The sequence below is a fragment of the Antechinus flavipes genome, chromosome 2 (assembly GCF_016432865.1).
Source record: "Antechinus flavipes isolate AdamAnt ecotype Samford, QLD, Australia chromosome 2, AdamAnt_v2, whole genome shotgun sequence".
Lineage (NCBI taxonomy): Eukaryota > Metazoa > Chordata > Mammalia > Dasyuromorphia > Dasyuridae > Antechinus > Antechinus flavipes.
This window is the reverse complement of record NC_067399.1, coordinates 438410792-438432516: the sequence shown is the minus strand read 5'-3', so window position 1 is coordinate 438432516 and position 21725 is coordinate 438410792. Positions and strand designations below refer to the sequence as shown.

The following is a 21725-nucleotide window of genomic DNA, read 5'->3' as shown; positions in this document are numbered from 1 at the left end:
GAAGGGAAGGAAAGCGGGGTGAGAGCGGGCTAGGGGGCCTGGCCACGTTGGCTGGATCATAGAGCGGAGAGGAGAGGCGCGAGGGTGCTAGCTGCAGAGGGAAGGGGGCCCTGAAGGCCAACGCAGAGCTCGATCCAAGCATTTTGGGGAAAGAGTAATGTGACTTAGGTCCTGGTAACGGCCTGGGGGAGGAGGGAGCAAACTGAAAGGAGTTCTGCAAAGCGGCTTTCTCGTAGTTCGGGCAAGGATTAACGAACACGTGTTAGGCTGGGAGCCTGGGACTGCGGAGGAGAGAACACGTAGAAAGGCGGCCACGAGGATGGAGTGCACAAGGCCTGACGGCCGCGGCTGGTTAGGAGGAGGGAGGGGTCCGCGCCACACCAGGATTTTCAGGCAGCTGGAGTGAGTGCTACAAACGGTGGTCAGGTGGGAGACTGAGAGGGGGACGTGGTTTGGGGAGTGCTGTGTTTGAGGGGTTGGTGCAGGTAGGGGTTATTCTGGAGGAGGTAGCCATCTGCGTCAGGGAACAGAGCACTGGGCCTGGAGCCAGGTCAGACACTTCCCAGCTGGGTGACTCTGGGCAAGTCCCTGCCCCCTGTTTGCCTCAGTTTCCTCATCTGTAAAATGAGCCGGAGAGGGAAATGGCCAACCAGGCCGAGAAAACTCCGTCACCAGCATTGGTGCGCTGTGGGCCATGGGGTCTCAAAGAGACGCAACAACGATCCAGAACTGCAGACCTGAAGCTGAGGAAAAAAGGACTGAAGATACACATTAGGAAGGCGTCCGACCTGGAATGAAAGCTCCTGGAGGGCACGGGCCTGGGTGGCGGCTGTCCTTGTGTCTCTCCTAGCAGTGCCCCGGACTTAGGAAGCCGCAGAAACTCCGTTCCTTCAGGGAAGGCGTGAGATTGCCCGTGGGGGGCAGAGGGAAGGCCTGCTGAGGAGGGAGCACCCGCTTTGGAGTCAGCCTCGACTTCCGCGCTATGTTGCGGGATCCTGAGCTAGTTCCTTCTTGGTCTCAGGAGCTGGAGTCAGCCACAGGATCCCTGAAATGCTATGGGAACCACGGACTGATTCTTGGGGAACACAGGTTTTGGCTCCGTACTAACGGAGTTGGAGCCACCCAAGAACACCGAGAAGGAGACGGAGATGGGCAGGAAGGAGGGAGGAGAGACTGAGCTGTCTGCGGAAGCCTGGGGAGGAAAGCCTCTGTTGGAGGAGCTGATGGTGTCAAAAGCTGCAGGAAGTGAGAGGCGGTGGAGAGAGCAAGAGAATGGAGACCACCAGCTCAAGGACCAGACATCCTGGTTTGAGCCCCCATCTGGCATTACCCGAAGGACTTTAGCCTTAACCTCAACAGGCCTCAGTTCTCTCATCTGTAAGCTGAAGGGGTTGGGCTAACTTCTTGCCAGTTCTAAATCCACAACCCCTGATTTGGTGACTAGGAAAAGTCACTGGTGACCTAGGAAGGAACAATTCCATTTAAGTGATGAAGGGCTGGAGCCGGAGTGCAGGAGGTGAGCCAGAGAGCCAGGCAGATGTTGGAGCAGAAAGCAACAATGTGGAGGCAGCAATAGCTTCTCTCTGCGTGGGAGGCAGTTGCTAGGGACTGGTCACATCAGTTCTGTGAACCAGCCAAGGAACTGAGGCCCCCAACCTTAGGACTTAGGACTTAGGTATCCCTAGGACTTGAACACCCCGGGCCCTCCTCACTTCCTCTGACTTCCCCTGCTTATTGGTGTTCAGTTTTTAGTTGTGTCTGATTCTTTGTAGCCTCATTTGGGATTTTCCCAGCAGAGATGTGTGGTTGGCCATTTCCTTCTTCAGCTCATTTTACAGATGAGAAAACTGAGGCAAAAAGGGTTCTGTGACTCACCAAAAAATCGCATATCTAGTTAAGTGTCTAAGGCCAGATTTGAACTTGGGAAGATGAGCCTTCCTGATTTCAGGCTGGATTGCTATCCAATGCATCACCTAGCTGCCCTGATGTTGCAGATTTGCCTCTGTTGTCTGAGGCTCAGGATCCTCACAGACTTCCTTGCTTTCCCTTCGTTCTTACCTTTGCCTCTCCCAGTTAAGGTCCCTCAAAAAGAGTAGGCTTCGAGAAATAGGTTGGGAATGGCAACAGCGAGAGGGGTTAAGACCTCAAGGGCTGAGCTAGGTCCATCAGAAGCCAGCCCTCTCTACCATGTCTCTAGACCGCTATCCCCTACTCCCACATTCTCATTCTGTTCCTTTCTGCCTACCCACAGAGAGGCAGTGTGACTTTTTCAGGTATATCCTGGGAAGGTACACTTTCAGCTCTCTCTCTTGGTTCTGATGGTGGTCTCGTTGATGGGATCCAGATGAATTTTAAATGTAAAATGCTTGAAGATCAGGGCAGGCTGGCTCATGCCCAGCGATGAGAATACTATTTGTGGGTTCATTTCAGAGGACTTTGGGCTGCAGTGGTCAGTTAAAGCTTAATTGGAGAAGTAAGATTTAAGATGAGCATTGAAGGATGCATTGAAGGACTTATGCAAGTTGGACCAGAGAAGACCTTTCTGGGAGAGGAATGGAGGGTTGTGGGTAGAGGGAGGAGCAAGGTAGAAAATTGAGAAAATAGAAGTCTTTTTCAGGGAGACAGTAAGCAGACCAGTTTGGCTGAAGCATTTGGGAAGCAGGAGATAAAAGACAGCTGTGGAGTGCCTCAAACATCAGGTTATAAATTTGTCTTTATAGAGGCAATAGGAAGCTATTGAATTTTGAGTAGGGAGTGAAATGGTTAGATATAGATATTAGAAAGATTATTTTGGCAGCATGTAAAGGATGAATTGGAGAGACTAGACTGAGGCAAGGGGACTTATAAGGAGGCTGCTTCAGAAGTATAAGCAAGAAAAGAGAGAGCTTGAACTAGCAGGTGAGAGTGGAGAAGGAGAGAAGTAATATATATATTATCCATGTAGAATTGATAAGAACTGATCATTAACTGGATTTTTGTTTGTTGTCAGTAATTTTAATTGTGTCCAACTCTTCATGACCTCATTTGGGGTTTTCTTTGGCAGAGACACTGGAATAGTTTGCCATTTCCTTCTCCAGCTCATTTTACAGATAAGGAAACTGAGGCAAATGGGGTCAAGTGACTTGCCCTGGCTCACACAGCTACCAAGTGTCTGAGGCCAGATTTGGACTCAGGAAGGGTCTTTGTGACTCTAGCAGGGGTCCTCAAACTACGGCCTGCAGGCCAGATGCAGCAGCTGAGGACATTTATCCCCCTCACCCAGGACTATGAAGTTTAAAGGCCCACAAAACAAAGTTTTTGTTTTTACTATAGTCTGGCCCTCCAACAGTCTGAGGAACAGTGAACTGGCCCCTGTTTAAAACGTTTGAGGACCCCTGCTAGGCCCTGCATCTTTGAGCTGTCCAGTTTGCAGATAGTACTACTAGAACTTTGAACTTAGGAGGATGAGTCCTCCTCACTTCAGGCCTCTCTTCCCTGATGGTGATACCTACATACCCCGATTGACCAGAGGGGGAAAAGCTAAAGGTTTCCAACCTGGCTGACCCAGAGAATGGCGGTGCCATTGACAGAATAGTCAGGGAGGGTTTTTTCCCTCCTTTTAGGGAACAATACAAATTTTGGTCTTGTACCTCTTTAGTCTGAGATGTATGTAGCACATGTAGGTGCAGATGCCCTGCAGGGAGGTGGAGATGTGGATTGAAGCTTGGGAGAACTAACAGGGCTTGAGATAGGGATTTGGGAGTCCCTGCTGAGAAGGAGAGTGTCAGTGTAGCAGGGGAGAAATGAAGCCATGGGTGGGGTGGACACCATGTTTGGTGGAGTTGGTTCAGCCAGGAGAGGCTTCTATTTCACTTGCATCCCTCCACTCCGCCCTGTGCCAGGGGTCAGAGACCCCAAGAGACCTCAGCTTAGCTTTAGACATGTTCATCTAAGCTTTAGGCCTGTGATCCTGAGATTTCCAGGCTCTCTGTCCTGATCCCCCTCTCTTGCTCTAACCCTGGGGGTAGAGAGGGAGGAAAGAGAGAAAGGAGTGGCAGTCGCTGCTTGTCCCACCCCTCCTTCTGTGCTTTTATTGCCACAGGCCCTACCCTGAGGGGCGGGGGGCGTGCCCTAGAGCCAGCTCAGGGACATACCAGCTTGGGCCAGCCACTCAAATGCTCCATGATCTTTATTGTCCTGCCTGCCCTGCCCGGCTCAGTACTGGCAGTGGGCCTGGTGCCAGCGCTTCTGCGGGTGCGGCTGGTCCTCAGCCTCGTTCTCAGCTAGCAGCCGGCTGTGGAGGTGCTGCCAGGCCTGGGCACTCTTGGAACCGCCATCCGCTTTCCACCACTCGTCCTGCAGACGGGCATCCAGCAGGAGCAGGAAGACCAAAATCTTCTTCATCTCCCGCGCCCGAGAGTCCGCCCGGGGGCCTGTCCCATCGCCTGCGCCTTTCAGCGAGCAGTCCGCGGGTGCTGCTCCGGCCTCGTCCTGGGGCCTTCCGGCCCACTGGGATCTAGGCGGCACGCTGGTCTCTGCCAGCTGGTTCCTCTTGTTCAAGGGCAGGAGCAGCACAATCTTGGGCTGTGGAGAAGGAGAAGGAAAGCTGGTGAAACTTCCTTGCCTCCACCAGAGGCCGGGTCCCCTTCCTATTTTGCAGATGGAAAAAACTGAGGGCTGGAAGGAACCCAAAAGGACCTAGGGCTTCATGTGACTGGTTTTTGGGTGTTCCTAAGACTTCTCTTCTCTTCCTCCCTGAGCAGGGAGGGACTCCCTGGCCCTGGGATGGGAGGTGAAGGGACCATCCATGGGGGCGGAGTGTGGGCCCTCGTGTCCTTCCCTGGGGATGGGCTCAGAGCACAACATTTCATCTTTAGGCCAGCCAGGAATCAAGAGCCAGACAGGTCCGCTAGCCTCCCCCGGTGGGTCACTGGGTTGGGACTCTCCCGGACACTCACACTCTTCGAGCGGCCAAAGAAGGGCTTCTTCTTGGCCTTCTCCTTGTCTGGAGGTTTCTTCTTTAGTTTCTTCTTGGGAACCTTGGTTTTCTTGCTAGAGTTGTAGTTACCCATGGTGGATAGCAGCTGTGGGTGCGGCTCCCTACCAGCTCACATTAAGGTCCCGGTCCCATCCTGAGCCTCTCCTTGCCCTCTGGGCTGCCCTCTGCATTCCTCCTCCAACATCCTGAGGAGGGGATATTGTGACCTCACTGCCCACGACCTCATCAGGACCCTCTACAGTTCTAGAGTTCTTCGCTTGCCTTTTCTCCCAGGTTGGAGACTCAGAAAGGCTCAGGCTCTTTTCCTAGCTGTATCACTGACTAACTATATGATCCTTGACACATCTCTTTCTCCAAATCTCCATTTCTCCTTCTGTAAAATGATAGTAGTGTATTAGATGATGTCTAAGTTTTCTTCTGGGTCTCAGGCTATTTTTAAAAAATGTATTTTATTTTTGTCCAATTACGTGCAAACAATTTTTATCATTCTTTTAAAAAATGTCTATTTCTAAATTCTTTCCCTTCTTCCCCTCCCCACTCATTGAGAAGTCAAGCAATTTTATTTAAACTATATATGTATAGTCATATAAAACATATTTACCTATTAGTCACATTGTGGAAGAAAATAGACAAAAAACCCTTGAGAAAAATAAAGTTAGTAAAAAAAAATGCTTCAATTTAGATTCAAAGTTTTTCAATTTTCTTTCTGGATATGGATGCATCATGAGTTCTATGAAACTGTCTCAGAGCATTGCATTGCTGAGAATAGCTAAGTGTTTCATAGTTGATCATTGTTATTACCATATTGCTGTTACTATGTACAACCTTTTCCTGGTTCTGCTCACTTCACTTTGCATAAGTTTATATATGTCTTTTCTGGTTTTTCTAAAAGGGATCCTTCTTGCCTTTTTTTAATAGCATAGCAATATTCCATCACAATCATATAACTTGTTCAATCATTCACTAATTGATGGGCATTCCCTTAATTTTGAATTCTTTGTCACTACAAAAAGAGCTGATAAAAGTATTTTTTTTTACAGGAGGGTGCTTTTTCTTTTAAAAAATATCTCCTTAGGATACAGACATAGTAGTCATATTATTGGGTCAAAGAACAATTTTATAGTCCTTTGGGCATAGTTCCAAATTACTCTCCAGAATGATTGAATTAGTTCATAACTCTACCAACAGTGCATTAGAGTGCCAATTTTCCCACATTCTCTCCGACATTTGTAATTTTCCTTTCCTATCATATTAGTCAACCTGATAGATATGAGAAGATACCTCAGAGTTGTTCATTTCCTAATCAATAGTGACTGAGAGCATTTTTTCACATGACAACTTGATTTGATATCTTTGATAAGATTTGATTCTTTTGAAAACTGCTTGTTCTTATCCTTTAACCACTTATTCATTGGGGAATGACTCATTCTTATAAATTTGCTTCTGTTCTCTCTATATTTGAGAACTGAGCACTTTATCAAAGAAACACTTAAAAAAAAACTTCAAGTTTTCTACTTTCTTTCTAATCTTGGATGCATTGGTTTTATTTGTGCAAAACATTTTGATGTAATAAAATTATTTATTTTACATCCCTTAATGTTCTCTATATGTTGTTTGGTCATAAATTCTTTTCTTCTCCATAGATTCAGCATTTTTTCATGTTTCACTAATTTGCTTATATTATCATCCTTTCTTTCTTTAGTATTTTATTTTTCCAAATACATGGAAAGATAATTTTCAACAACTTTGAGAAATTTTGTGTTCCAAATTTTTCTCCCTTCCTCCCCCACCATCCCCTTTCCCAAGAGATCAGGCAATCTGATATAGGTTAAACATATGTAATTTTTCTAAACATATTTCCACACAGCCCTTTTTGTAGTGTCAAGGAACTAGAAACTGGATGGATGCCCATCTGTTGGAGAATGGCTGAATAAGTTATGATATGTGAACGTAATTGAATATTATTATTATTCTATAAGAAACGATCAGCAGGATGATTTCAGAAAGGCCTGGAGAGATTTACATGAACTGATGCTAAGTAAAGTGAATAGAACTATGAGAACATTGTACACAGCAACAAAAGTATTATGTGATGATTAACTCTGATGGATGTGGCTGTATTCAACAGTGAGGTGATTCAGGCCAATTCCAATAGATTTGTGAGGGAGAGAGCCATCTGCATCCAGAGAGAGGACTATTGAGACTGAATGTGAATCATCACACAGTATTTTCACTTTTTTGTTGTTTGCTTGCTTGTTTTTTTTTTTCTCTCATTTTTCTTCCCTTTTGATCTGAATTTTCTTGTGCAGCATGATAAATGTGGAACTTTGTTTAGCAGAATTGCACATGATTAACTTATATTGGATTACTTGATGGCTGTATAAGGGGGGGAGGGAGGAGACAGAAAAAGAAAAATTTGGAACCCTAAGTTCTTCAGGAGTGAATGTTGAAAATTATCTTTGCATGTATTTTGAAAAATAAAAAAGCTATTAGCATAGAAAAAGGGCTGCTGCAAACATTTTTTTATGACTTCTTTGGGATACATACTTGGTAGAGACACTGCTGGATCAAAGGGTATGCAGTTTTATAGCCCTTAGGGAATAGTTCCAAATGGCTTTCCAGAATGGTTGGATCATTTCACAACTCCACCAACAATGCATTAGTGTCCCAGTTTTCCCACATTCCCTCCAATATTTATCATTATCTTTTACTATCATTTTAGCCAATTTGAGAATATCACACTTTATGTCTTAAGGAACATCCATTTTGATTTTATTTTGGTATATAGTGTGAGATGTTGATCTGTATTTAATTTTTGCCAGGTTTCCCAACAATTTTATCAAATATTGAGCTCTTACTCCTAAAATTGGACCTTTGGGTTTATTAAATAATAGACATGGTCATTTACTACTGTGTATTGTGTACTTAATCTATTCCACTGATCTGTCACTCTATTTCTTAGTACCATCTTGAGTTATTTTTTGTTTTGTTTTGTTTTGTTTTGCTGGGGCAATTGAGGTTGAGTGACTTTCAGGGTCACACAGCTAGGAAGTGTTAAGTGTCTGAGAGCAGATTTGAACTCAGGTCATCCTGACTTCAGGTGCTCAATCCACTGTGCTACCTAGCTGCCCCACCATCTTGTTTTATGATTACCACTGTGTAATACAGTTTGATATCTGATACTCCTGGGTTACTTTTTAAAGTTTTTTTTCATTGATTCCATTAATATTCTTGACTTTTTCTTCCTCCACATGAATTTTGTTTTTATTTTTTCTACCTCCATGAAATTTTTTTGGTATTTTTATTGGCATGGCATTGAATAAGTAAATAAATTTAGATAGAATTGTCATTTTTATAATATTAGTTCATCCTACTTGTGAGCAACGAATATTTTCCCAATAATTTAGATCCAACTTTATTTGGTTGAAAAGTGTTTTGTAATTGTGTTCAAATAGTTTCTGGATTTGTCTTAGTAGTTAGATTCCCAAGTATTTCATGTTGTCTGCAGTTATTTTAAATGAAATTTCTCTTTCTATCTCTTGCTGTTGGACTTTGTTGGCAATATATAGAAATGCTGATACATCTTGAAACTTTGCTAAAGTTGTTAATTATTTCAACTAGTTAAAATACATTTTCTTTTGCCTTTTCACTTTACAACACCATAGTTCTTTCATTTCAGTCGCTTTCTTCAGACTCAAGTAAGTCAGGCGGCATTTATTAAGTGCTAACAATGTGTTAGGCACTGGACTAAGCTCTTAGATTACTAATACATGCTGAAAGAAAGATAGCCCCTGCTGTCAAGGAATTTGCATTCTAATGAGGAAAAGAAATACAGAAAAAGGAGCTGAAAAACAAAGGTGGGAAGGGTAAGATGTGATTAAGAAAGGCTTGGTAGAGAAAGTCTAAAGTGTTAGAAGTGTAACATGGAGAAGAATGGAGACTGAGTTCTCCCTTGTGACAAAGAAAAACAATTATGCTAAAACATCAATTCAGGAACCAAGTCTAATAATGTATGCAGTACTTGAGGAAACAAGTTTTTATTATACTTAGTCTCTAAGATCCCTTCTAGCTCTAAATGTGTAGGTCTATAATGCATTCTCAGGGAAAACATTGGTTTTTTCATTATTTGAAGCATCTTTATTTTATTTTTAAAGGGGGAATATATTTATTATTTATTTTAAAATAATAACTTTTTTTTGAAATACATGCAAAGATAGTTTACAAAATTTATCCTTGCAAAACCTTGTATTCCAAATTTTTCTCCCTCTCTTCCCTTTTCTCTTCCCCTAGACAGCAAAAAATCCAATGTATGTGAAACATGTACAATTCTTCTATACATATATTTCTACATTTATAATGTTACACAAGAAAAATCAGATCAAAAAGGGGAAAAATGAGAGAAAACAAAGAGCAAGCAAACAATAACAAAAAAGGTGAAAATAAGTTCATATATGATCTTTTCACTTATTTTTTTTGTTGTCTTTTTATATAGTTTTCTTGATTCTACTCTTGTTTGTTCTGTATCAGTTTGTAAGAATCTTTCTGTCTTTCTGAATTCTTCCAATTCATCATTTTTTTTTTTTTGTTGTTGTTAACTTGTTTTAGTCTTGTTTGATTCTTCATCCCATTTAGAGTTTTTTTGGCAGAGATATTGGAATGTTTTGCCATTTTCTTTTCCAGATCATTATACATATGAGAAAACTGAGGCAGATAGGACTAATAGATTTGTCCAAGGTCACCCAGCTAGTGTCTGAGACTGAGTTTGAACTTAGGTCTTCCTGCCTCCAGGCCAGATACTCTATCCAGTGCTCTACTTAGTTGTCCTATTTCTTATCTTAGTTATACAAATCCCGACAGGCCTATTTTTAGCCATATATTGTGAAATAATATTCCATTATATTCACCTACATAGCAATTGGGCAGCTATTATGGGCAAGGCCATGACTGAGAACTTTATGTATGTATGTAGGAGAGTAGGGTTGCATGTTTCTGAGAGAGAAAGAGAGAGAGAGAGAGAAAGAGAGAGAGAGAGATAGGTACTTTTGTTTTTAAGTAGACAGATTCAGTATTTGTGGAGATAGTGGAAATGTATATGGATATGTTAAGAGAATCACAGGGCTTGTCCCAATAAGTTCCTTGAAGGCAAGGACAATTACTTAATTGGCATTATGGATAAGGTGTTAGTCTTGGAGTCTGGAAGACCTGAGTTCAAATTCTCCCTTCAATATTTAATAGTTTCCTGACTGCAAATGAGTCACTTGACCTTGCTGCTGCTGCTTCCTCATCTGTAAATTGAGAGTATCGGACTTGATAGCCTCCAAGGTCCCTTCCTTAAGGTTATTATTATTATTTTTTGTCTTTATAGCCTTAATATTTAGTCCAATGCCTGGCTTACAGTAGGTACTTAATAAATGCTTATTGACTTGAATTATGTGGGCACGTTTTAAATGTATTTCAGGGCATGTAGAGATTTTGATGGTTTAGATTTATTGAAATGTGCGTAAATATGTCTCCATCTATTCTCTGAGTTTCATCTCTCTATCAGGAGATGAGTAGTCAGTTTCATGATGAATTTATGGTTGGTCATTAGGTTGAACAATGTTCCTAAGTCTTTCAAAGAAATAATGTAATATTGTCTTTATAATATTGTTAAAGTATAAATTATTTTCCTGTTTCTGCTCACTTCACTTTGCATCATTTTATGCAAGTCTTCCCAGTTCTTCCCATTCATTTAGTCATTTCTTATAACTTATTAACTTTTTTTAGTCATCATTCTACAGTGTACCTTTCATTAACCTTTTTTTGGTCAACTTTTCCAATCTGATGAGTATGAGATGTAATTTAAGAGTCATTTTAATTTGTATCTTCCTAATGATTAGTGATTTAGAGCACCTTTTTTTATTCAGCTATTGATAATTTAGGTTTTTCTTTCTGAAAAATGCCTATTCTGAAAATAAAAGAATTCTATTCTTTGACCACTTATTAATTGAGGAATGATTCTTATTCTTATAAATTTGAAATTCCATATACATCTGAGAAATGAGAATTTCATCGAGAAGCTTTTTGCAAAGATTTTCTCCATTTCTTTGCTTCTTTTTCTAATTTTTGCTTCATTGATTTTGTGTAACATTTTTAAAAAATTATGCAATCAGAAGTGTCCATTTTATTTTGTGTGACCCTTTCTTTGTTTTGTTTGGTCATGAATTCTTCCCCCATCCGTAGATCTGACAGATAATTTCTTCCTTTTGTTTAATTTATTTAATATGTCACTCTTCATGTCTAAGTCGTGTACCCATTTGTAGCTTCTCTTAATATATAGGAGATATTAATCTGCATCTATTATCCTCCAGACTGCTTTCCATTTTTCCAAGTTTCTTTTTAAATAAAAATTATCATATTATCATATTGTGTTTATAGTTTTTCTAGTATTGAACCAGCCTCGCATCAGTGTTATAATTCTGGCCTGGTCATTGCATATCAACTCTGTGATATATTGCTGTTGTCTCCATACTAAAATTTAATTTTAAAAATTTGTATCAATATTTGTTAGGAAGATTAGTTTTTAGTTTTTTTTTTTTTTTCTGTTTAGACTCTTCCTGGATTTGAGTATCTCAATAAACATTTAGGGCTAGACACTATGCTAAGGCATCACATATGGCCAGGTACAGTGACAAAAGCTGGGGATGCCAAAAAACCCAAAACAAAACACAACCCAAACTCCTTGCTTTCACAGAGTTTACAATCAAATGATCTTATTTTTTTGTCATGGAAAACATTTGGTAGGATTCCTTTTCCTATCTTTATTTAACAGCTTATAAAATATTGGGATGAAGTATTCTCTCAATATGTGATAAAATTTGCTTGTTAATCATCTGACCTTTCCTTTTTTTCCTTGGGAGTTTGATTACAACTCATTACATTTTTTTTGTCTCAACTTAGGTTAAGTTTTCTATTTTTTAAATATTATTTTATTTCATTTATGTTACCAATTTTGTTGGCATGTAATTTGGTAAAATCGTTCCTAATACTTTCTTTTATTTCTTATTTATTGGTTGTGAATTCACCCTTTTTATTTTTGATACTGATATTTTGAGTTTCTTATTTCTTTTTTCTTTCTAAATATTAAGTGCACTCAATGGTTTATTTGTTTTGTTGATCTAAAAAAGCTCCTGATTTTGCTTACTAGTTTATTGGGTTGTTTTCAATTTTGTGATCTCTTATTTGATTTATAGGATTTACATTTTGGTAGCTAGTTGAGAGTTTTTAATTTGTTGGGGTTTTTTGGTTTATTTAGTTGCATGCCCAATTTATTAATTTGCTCTCTTATTTATTAATGAAAGTCTTATAAAATTTCTGCTAAGGACTCATTTGACTATATACCCTAAATTTTGATATCTTGTTTTATCATTATCATTATCTTTAAGGTAATGATGATTTCTAACATTCATTCTTTGGCTCACTCATTCTTGGGATTGTTATTTAGTCCCCAATTAATTGAAAAGTTTTTATTGCATTGTGAAAATGCACTGTAAAAATGTCTTTAAGATTATTGTTTCCTTGAATGTGTCAGGTTTTTATGTCTTAATAAATGATTAATTTTTGTCTGTGAAATATGTATATTCCTTGATATGTTCATTCAGAAATTTAAAGTTTCTCATAGCTAACTTTTCCAAAATTCTATTTAGGTCCATCACTTTTTTTTTTTTTTTGATTAGATTTATCTAGGTCTGAGAAGCATAAATTGAAGTGCCCTACTATTTGCTTTACTATTTTTCCTCATAATGCATTTACTTTTCCTTTAAATATTTAGATGCTGTGCCATTTGGTGCCTTTGTTCAGTATGGCTGTTAGTTGTGAGAGAGATTGGAGTTGGATATGGAGATCTGGTGTCAGCTAGACAGAGATGATCATGGAACCCCGGGAGCGAAGGCAGTCCCTGAGAGAGAGTGCCGGGGAGAACTGAGCAGGGCTCAGGACAGTGCCCTGGGTATCCCCTCTTGGTGTGTGGGGGATGGTAAGCCACAGAGGAGCTGGCAGCCAGACAGGCAAGAGACGGCTTAGCCAAGAGAAATGGCCTAGCACTGAGAGGGCTAATTTGTCCAGAGGCGAATGCTGTAGCTGGGGAGAAGGATGAGGACTGGGAAAACCTGTTGGATGTGGCAACTGAGAGACTGTTGGGTAACCCTGGAGAGGGCCAGAAAGCTAAGCTGGGAACTGAGTGAGAGGGAAGGATATAACAAGGGCAGGTAATTTTCTCCCAGAGGGTTTGGCAATGAGGAGGAGGAGAGAGAAACTATAGGGTGATAAGGTCATGCGTGTGCAAAATTGCCAATGGGGAGATAAGGTCTGGGGTATGTGCAATGGCGAGTGCTTGTATACGTGGGGGCTGTGAATTTGGGGCGTCTGCGTGTGTGTAGGTATGTTTGGGGTGTGTTGTGGGCGGAGAGATTGATGTAACTATGTGGAAAAATTGGGTAAGTGTGCCCCTGTGCACATGGAGATTGGCTGCTTTGGGAGCCCATGTTTACGTGTATAAGCATGCACTTATATGGGGAGAGGTGGGTCCGTAGGCTGCAAACGTGGGCAGAGAGAAGGTGGGGAAGTCAGGTTTTTCCAGTCATGAATGGGGGAGGGAGACCTCAAAAACTATGGGGGAGGGGGAGATGTCTGTGTTCTAGGCTCTGGTTCTAGGGATAGGTTCTAGGCTATGATGGAGGAGGATATGGGGGAGTGGGGCAAAGGGAGACAAAGGAGGGATAACTGGTATATTGCAGAGGTTTAGAAGCTGGAGGCGAGTGAACTTTTTGGAGCACCTTGGGACAGGGAGAAAGCTGGCGAGAGACAGCCCAGAATCCTAGGGTGTGAGCCCATCTGCCTTCTCTTCCCCTGCAGATTTTCTCATCATTAGCTTTGCCTCTCCTCCCTACCCTCCCGATCCCTCCCGCCCATCCTCCAGTGTCTCCTTTTCTAGGGGGATGGGAGGGAGGAGATGGGAGAATCTAACTTCTCATCTGCTGCTTTTCTGGAGCTTCCGGGACCTCCTGCTGTTCTCAGCAGCTCTGACCTTTTTATGGGGCTACTTCTCTTCTTCTCTGTCTCACTGCTCAGCAGGAGGAGCCTAAGGGAGGCTGGCGGTCTCCATGGGCTTCAATGGCTCCTTCTGCCCGGTGCCAGCTGGGTGGCCCTCCTCTGGCCCGGAGAGGCCCGTGCCCCCTCTGCCCCACCCCGTTCCTGAGCCGCCCCAGGCTCTCTGGTGTGGGGGCCTGAGGCGCTGGAGCTAATCCTGCTGGCCCAGGGATACCCTGGCTGACTTGTGACTCACAGAAACCCACCTATTGACGTTTAGCAGGGAGACAGAGAAGTTTAATGGAAGAGCAGTGACTTTGGAGGCAGGGAACTTGGAATTAAGTCCTGGAACATCAGCCAAGGCTCTCTTCCTTCCCCGGGCCTGTTTCTTCATCTGTAAAATGAGGGATTAAACTAGATAGTTTTAATAACTTATCCTAATGATGCCCCACTTAATAGTGTACAAAATGCGTTCCTTACAACAACCCTTTTTAGAGAGGTTACATGACTTCCTCACCGTTATGCAGCTACCATCAGAACCAGAACGTGACCTCTGCCCTTGTGGCCATGATTCCCTTCTCTTCAGCACTGTGTTTTCTCCTCTGTAATGTGGGGATAATAATGCTTGTATTAACTAATTTAGTTTTGTGAATCTCAAAACACCATAAAAGTGTGAGTTATTTTTTATGATTTCAGCTCTGAGGCAGGAAGCAACCCTGCTGATTGGGGGGGGGGGGGGGGGGAAGGAGAAAGGGAGAAAGAGAGAGAGTGTGCACGGGCACACGCACACCTGTGATTAGCTGGGTTTCTGGGGGCCTGTCGTGGGCCTGGTCACTGCCATGCTCCCCTCTCTCCTCCCCCAGGAGTATGACCATGCATCTAAAGTGGACCAATTTGTAATGCGATTCCTTCTCCGGGAGACAGTGGATCAGCTGCAGGCCCTGCAGGGCTCCCTGGAGGGAGCCTCAGACACACTTGAGGGACAGATGGGTGGCTCTCGGTAAGAATGAGAAGAGGGCCCAGTGTGGAAATGGGGGTTGGGCAGGGCTGGGAAAAGTGGTGAGTCTGAGAGGGCAGCAGAGACAAAGGAGAAAAGGAAGAGGACCCAGAGCCAGTAAAAAAACCCTGAGTCTGTTTTCTGGTTTCCTTACCCATGTGACCCTGGGCAAAGCTCTTAAGCCTTTTGTGCCTCAGATTCTTTATCTCTAAAATGAAGGGGGGAAGTGAGTCAGGAGGACCTGAGTTCAAATTAGCTTCAGATACTTACTAGTTGTGTGATTCTAGACAAGACACTTAACCCCAATTGCCTCCAACCCCACCCCCAAAAAACCAATCCAAACCCACCCCTAAAATGAAGGGGATTGGACTGTCTGATCTCTAAGGTCTCCAACTGTTCTAAATCTTATGATTTTATGGTGAGAGTCGGGCAGCGAGATCACAATGGGCTGAGAGAGAGGTGGATCACCCTGCTGGGAGGAGGGATGACCCGGGGAGCGGCGGAGGCCGGGGAACCACCTTGCATCGGCAGCTGTGGTCCTTTGGGATCATGAGCCAGTCTCCAGGGCTAGGGCGGGGCAGTGGGCTCGGACATCTGGGTCTCAAGCCCGTTCCCTGCAGGATGGATGTGCCCATGCAGAAAGCAGAAGAGTCAGGGCGGCCTCGAGCTGGCAGGCGGTCTGGGCGCCGGGCCATGCGGAGCATCTGCCTGTCTGCGAGCACCCCAGATTGTGGGATTCCGAACCCAGGTGGGTGGGCCACCTCGCTTCCTCAGTGCACACCGGTCCTTTCTCCAGTCTTTTCTCTCTTTTAAAGTCTCTCAGGCCTTGTCCTAAGCCAGAACAAGCAGGTCTGTGTCACCTCCCTGGCCCTTCAGCCTGATGGCGAAGGGGGCCAGCTGGGAAGAAAGGGCAGGGGGTGGCGATGGAGGTGGGGGAAAGATTGCCCGGGAGGGATTGGGGCCCAGGATTTCAAAGCCCTTCTTCCGCCTCCGTGACACACGCAGATCTCTATGTGGAATCTGACACTCAGTGGATGGTGCAAGTGAACCGATTACAGCAGCTCATAGACCAGTTGGAGTGTAAGGTACGTGGCCCTCGGATCTCAGCCCCAGGCCCCACAGGTCCCAGTGCTGCTCTGCTGAGCATCCTCGCCCCTCTCTCCCTGCATTCCAGGGGCAGCTGAGAAGCAGGCAGGAAGCCAGTAGGGGTCCCAAAGAGAAGTCCCAGAAAGATGGCTGCCCACTGCCAGACTCAGAACTAGAAGGGACTCAGATAGCACCAAATTAGGGTTGGTGGGCAGGAATCCCTTCTTCCCAGTATCCCACAAATGGATAGTCATCCTACCTACTTTGAAGACCTCAAATAAATAAAGACCTCTTTCCAAGGCAGTATCTTTCCTTTTTGGAGAGATCCATTAAAAAAAAATTTCTGCAGTGGATAGAGCACCAGCTCTGAAGTGAGGAGGACCTGAGTCAAATCTGGCATCAGACACTTAACACTTCCTAGAAATGACCCTGGGCAAGTCACTTAACTCTCCAGTTACCTCAGAAAAAAATAAATAAACAAATAAATCCCCCCCTTTATATTGCTTTGAACTCTGGCTCTTGATAGCTTCCTCACCTTACCCATCCTTCTACTCACCCTTGGCTCCTCATTCTGTCATTTGGGGACCTTAAGCTCCTGGTATTCTTGTACATAGTTATCATGTATCTCCTCCCTCCCCTGTCCCAGCCCCATCTTCTCTTCCCCAGTCCCTTCCCATACCTCCCTACTCTTACCTACCTTTCATCTACACCTCTTCCAAACTCAGCCCTGCTTCCCATCACCTCTCTCTGCAGCAGACCCTGCGGCTGGAGCCCTTAACAGAAGGCGTAGTCTGCAGAGCGGCTGACTCAGTAAGTGCAGCAAGGAGCTGTTCCCGAGTCCCACATGGCATGTCTGGGTGCGGGGAGAGGCTGGTGGTCCTGGGGGGCGCTCCACGCTCAGCCAGCCCACAGTTACGTGCCTGGCTAGCCCCGTGTCCCAATCCGAATCTTGCGAGTGCATCTCAGGATTCCCCCTGCTTGACTCACAGAATCACATAATTGGCTGTGCTCTTTTATCTCATTCCTGACTAAGGTAGGAGGGATTGGCTCCCTTAAGAGTTATAACTAGGCTAGGGCAATGGGACTTAGTCTCAGGGCACTGAAATGGAGTAAGAGGGGGCACACTTTCTCCCCATGGTAGTCCAGACCGTACCTGGTACTCTGAGTTCCCCTGTAAACCTGCACTGTTAGGCCCTGCTATCTTATCCAGCCCCGACCCAGCATTCCTTTCCTGGAGAGTGTCCTGCCCCCAGCCCCTGTGGGAAGGTGAGAGGGTTCTCTCCCAGCAGAAGGGCACTTCCTGGCTGGAACAGCTGATCCTTTCTCCCGCCCCTCTCCCCCGTGCTCCCCCTCCTGCCAGAGGCTCGGAGGGCCAGGTGGCCCCTCGGGCAGTGACTCATTTCTCCACAGTGGCTTCTCCCTCTCTCCACAGCAGATCCTGGTGGCACGGAGGCAGATCTCAGTGACTGGGGAGGCCCTGCAGGACTTCCAGCGGGCCCTCGGCTGCTACACAGATTTTACAAGTGCCCAGAGCAGCTGCCTCCAGTGAGTGCAGGGCCTGGGCCCTTAGCCCGGGGGCAGTGATGGGGGAAGCCTGGGGGGGGGGGTGCAGAGCCTGGGGAAGCCTGAGCTGGGAGGGTAGCTGTCCACCGGGGTGGTGCTGCCAGGCCCCTGGGCCCCGAAGAGAGCCGATGGCAGAAGGGCCAGCCTCCGGGGTCCGGCCGCTTGGCTGCCAGTGCATGCGTGCTCTGTCCCTTCCAGCGTGTCGGTGCAGCAGCTGCGGGACGGAGCCGCCTTCATTCTGTTTGAGTTCTGGAAGGATGAAGCCTCCTGGAAAAGGTGAGCATCCCTCAGGGGCTGGAGGAGGTGAGGGGGACCTTCTCCATGCCCCCGGAGCAGTGAGGCACCAGGAAAGAACGCTGACCCTGGCCTCCGAAGCCGGGAGTCCAGGCCTACCTTCTGCTGTCTGTATGACCTAACCCTCACTGGGCTTCTGTGACTCCAGAGGACTAGCTCTCCTTTGATGTTCCTCGTGACTCTAGATTTGCGATCCCATGATTCATCTTTTGGGGGTTATGGGTGGAGAGTTTGGGGTCCAATCAGGGGCTGGCAGGAGTGGAGAAAACTACCCCACCCGTGTTCTTCCTTACTTTTCCTGAATACTCCTCAGTCACTCCCAGACAAGCTGTTCTAAGGCCTTCCAGAGAGTTCTCATTGACCACCTGCAGACCCCAGAGATCCTGACCACCATGCTTTTTCCAGGTGAGCTCCCCATCTCCCTGACTCCCAATCCCGACCTTTGCATATAACCCAATATCCCCAGGCATACATTGCATGGAAGGCAATAGTGTAAAGTCAGATAGGAGAGGAGCAGGGTGGAAGCAGATAGCGGAGGGCCTTCAATGCCAGCATCCAAAGTTTGATATTTCTTACAGATTTATAGAAACTTAAGAGATAGAAAGGGTTGAGACATTATCTGAGAGATCATTCTTCCACCATCTTAATAATAGGGAAACTGAGCTTAGAGGAGGGAATTGCTCGAAGTCAAAGGAGATAGCACTAGACCCCATCTCTTCCACTCCTGCTCCTACTTCCTACCTTCTTACTTTAAGGGGTATCCCAAAATTATGGAATAGGGAGAAAAGAGAGCAGAGGCAAGGCTCTTAGAGATGTGACAAGAGACCAAAGGGGTGGAGAGAAGGGGGAAGAATTTGGGAGAGAGGTTGCTGTTAGATCCAACAAGACCTTAAGGACGAGGTCCTGGGGTGGAGGGAGAGGGAAGGGTCACAGATAACTCTAATGTTCCAATCTCAGGATCCTTTTGGTTCATTTCTCTGGGTGGGAGCTCCTTCCTTTCCCAGAATGTTGCCCAGGCTGATTCTAAGCTAATTCTAAATTCATCTTCCTTGTGCTTTTTGGCTTGTCCCAAAGTGGGCCCTCAGCAAGGAGACCCAGGGAGGTGGGATCTGACGCTAACGTTCCTTTTCCAGCTTCATGGTGGATCATGAATAATAACTGAATCCGGGTCTTGGGATGAAGGTCACTTCAGCCCCACATTGCCGCTTATCCCCAGGAGCCCCGAGGACTCAAGATTAGCGACTTGGCTCTGTGTGGTTTGAAAGCTCTGGAGGTGGGGAGCCAGGTGTCCGGACAGGGAGGTTCCCCAGCCCACGCTGCTGCCTTTCGGAAGCTCTCCTCCAAGCTAACCCCAACAACCATCCCTTGTGCCCCAGGCCCGGCTGCTGAGGGTGGTGGCTTCCATATGCACAGGCAGGTCCCAGAGGGTGGGGGGGACTTCTCCATGGCAGCATGATGCAGAGGAAAGCGCAGGGTCAGCTTCGGTCTAAATCTGAGTCACTTGCTTCCTCTCTGTGGGCCTCAGTTTCCCAGTTTGTAAATGGGGGGGAGTTGTATCTGATGATTTCTAAGGTCCTGTGGCTGCTTGACGACCATTTCACTGAGGCAGAAGGTGCCTATCCGTAGCTTTGTCTGGGCTTAGAAGGGTGACTGAAGGCCTTGGTGGGGACTGGGTCACCTCATCCCGGGCCTGAGGTAATCTGCTGGGGAGTCAGGATACAGGCCTTGCTGTGTAGCATAAGTATGTGTGTGTGTTAAGTGGTGATGGGGAGGGGAGGAACAAGGGCTCTGCCCCATCTCCTCACGGGGAGGAGAGAGGCTCTAATTTGCATGTATTTTGCATATACTTTGCATGTCCGTGTACCACCCACATGCAGCTATCTTTAGGATAAAAGTGACTGCATGAGTAGCAGTAACACTGAGGACTCCAGTCACGGAAGAGGAGCCCGTGATGCTCCCACTTCACCTGCAATAAAGGTTCCTGTCTCACTCTGGTCATCGCTTTCTTTTCTTCCTCCAGGCTTATGACTGAGGCACACTTTCACCCTCACCCCCTGATCTTGAGTTCATTCCCGGTGGGGGTCCCAATGCCAGCTTGTGGGGTGGGGTTAGAGGAAGGGGCTCCAGCTCAGCCAGAGCTTGTCAGCCAGTCCCTGGGAGCGGCAGCTTCTGTCACCCCTCTGAGGCTGGGCCTGGTGGGGGCTGGGGGGGCAGCGCCTTAGGGGCTCTCTGAGGAATGGCCGAGCTCGGGGGCACACCCTGGCCATGCGCCCGCCGAGCTAGAAGCTCCCCTCCGGCCCGGGGGGCAAACGGGACGGAGGCAGCTGTGGAGGTGAGGGACTGGATCCCCTCTGAAATGGGGGTGGCGATGGCTGCCAGGGCCGATAGAGGGGAGGGAGTAGCTCCTAATGGGAATGACTTCTCTCTCCTAGTTGGGAGGGGGAAAAATCTCAGCATCCAGAAGAGAGTCTGGGAGAGCAAATTTAAAAAATGCTCCGTCCAAAATGGTGACTAAAGATCTGCTTCAGCAGAAAGCTGAATGAGATTCCTGAACTGGAAATCAGGCTCTGAACCCTGCTCTGTCACCCCTGCTAGACCCTGGGAGCATCTTGGCAATGAGGGTGTTGAACTCACAGCATTTAGGGCCCAGAAAAGGGCTGTATTCGGAGACCAAGAACCTGGGGTGGAACCCTGTTCTTGCCGTAGGTTATCTGTGTGACCTTAAAAAAGTCACTTTAACTCTCTGAGTCTCAGTTTACTCCTTCGTAAAATGGAGTCAGACTTATTCAGTGAGTGTTTATTAATTGCCTGTTGTATGTTAGTGTCCAGTCTTTGCCCTCAAAAAGGCTATTCCACTGGGGGCGAGGGTGTGATAAAATTCAGATTAAGACTACAATAATAGCTATTATTTACGTAGCTTTAAGCTTTGCAACTATTATCTCATTTCATCCCACAAAATATTTACAAAGTAAAAAGGAAATTTCTGGGGCAGGGGTCCTAGAGACTGCCCGTGGTGGCTCACACTTGTAGGTGGGGCATGTGAGCTCAGTTTTGAAGGAAGCTGGGGATTTTGAGAGGCAGAGGTGAGGATTCCAAGTATGGCTTAGAGCCCGTTCCATGCCCCTGAGAAGGTGGAACATTACGTGTATGAAGGCACTGGCTGCCTCAGGGTGCAAAGAGAGAGAGTCCCAGGCATCCCGGAAAGGTCGGCCAGAGCCCGATTGGGCAGGACTGGGACTGCTTAATGGAGGCAGACCCCTGGTGCTTCTTGGGCAGGCAAGGGAGACTGTGTTAGACTTTTGGAACCAAAGTTTTTTTGCTTTTGGAAGATCACCTGAAAGAGACCTTTGAGGCCGTCTGGTTCAGCTTCTTGTGGTGCTCCCACTCTGTTTGGGGAGTCCTGTGGATCGGAGGACAGGGACTAGAAGGCCGGATGAAATCCTTTTCAGTTTCAAACTGTTATAATTAACTCCAAGACCTCCTGGTTGTAATGAGTGCCTGTGACCACTAGGGGATGCTCCAACTTGGCCCTGGCCCACTGGGCTCAAAAGAAACAAGAACTCTTTGTTCTAAGTCCTCAAAGCCTCTTCCTGAAGATTCTTCCTCATCCTTGGGGCTGCTCGGGGAGGGGAGGGGGGGTCTCTAATGTATTTTTCCTGAGAGGCTGAACAGGATGTAGATTCAAGGGTTCAGATAAATCTCCAGGATGCAGATCCTGTAAAGACTATTAAGGGCTCAAGA

General features: G+C 45.7%; 2 protein-coding genes across 4 annotated transcripts in view; one reads left to right on the top strand and one right to left on the bottom strand.

Annotated features, from left to right (window-relative positions):
* Positions 1-19973, top strand: part of NECAB3 (N-terminal EF-hand calcium binding protein 3) — a 30553-nt gene extending 10580 nt beyond the window's left edge. The window contains exons 7-14 of one of the 3 annotated variants that reach the window (XM_051979132.1): positions 14908-15044; positions 15662-15789; positions 16047-16126; positions 16881-16937; positions 17560-17672; positions 17889-17966; positions 18298-18389; positions 19118-19973. In XM_051979132.1, the coding sequence (XP_051835092.1) occupies positions 14908-15044; positions 15662-15789; positions 16047-16126; positions 16881-16937; positions 17560-17672; positions 17889-17966; positions 18298-18389; positions 19118-19146 (714 nt within the window). In that variant the 3' untranslated portion in view covers positions 19147-19973. The remainder of the gene's footprint in view (positions 1-14907; positions 15045-15661; positions 15790-16046; positions 16127-16880; positions 16938-17559; positions 17673-17888; positions 17967-18297; positions 18390-19117) is intronic. The other 2 variants (XM_051979133.1, XM_051979134.1) reach the window with 2 other exon arrangements.
* Positions 4151-5173, bottom strand: C2H20orf144 (chromosome 2 C20orf144 homolog). Its single transcript, XM_051979136.1, has 2 exons — positions 4938-5173; positions 4151-4563 (listed from the first exon to the last, which is right to left on the bottom strand). Exons 1-2 carry the CDS (start codon positions 5049-5051, stop codon positions 4195-4197), a joined length of 483 nt encoding a protein of 160 aa, XP_051835096.1. The 5' UTR covers positions 5052-5173; the 3' UTR covers positions 4151-4194.
* Positions 19974-21725: the final 1752 nt, after the last annotated feature.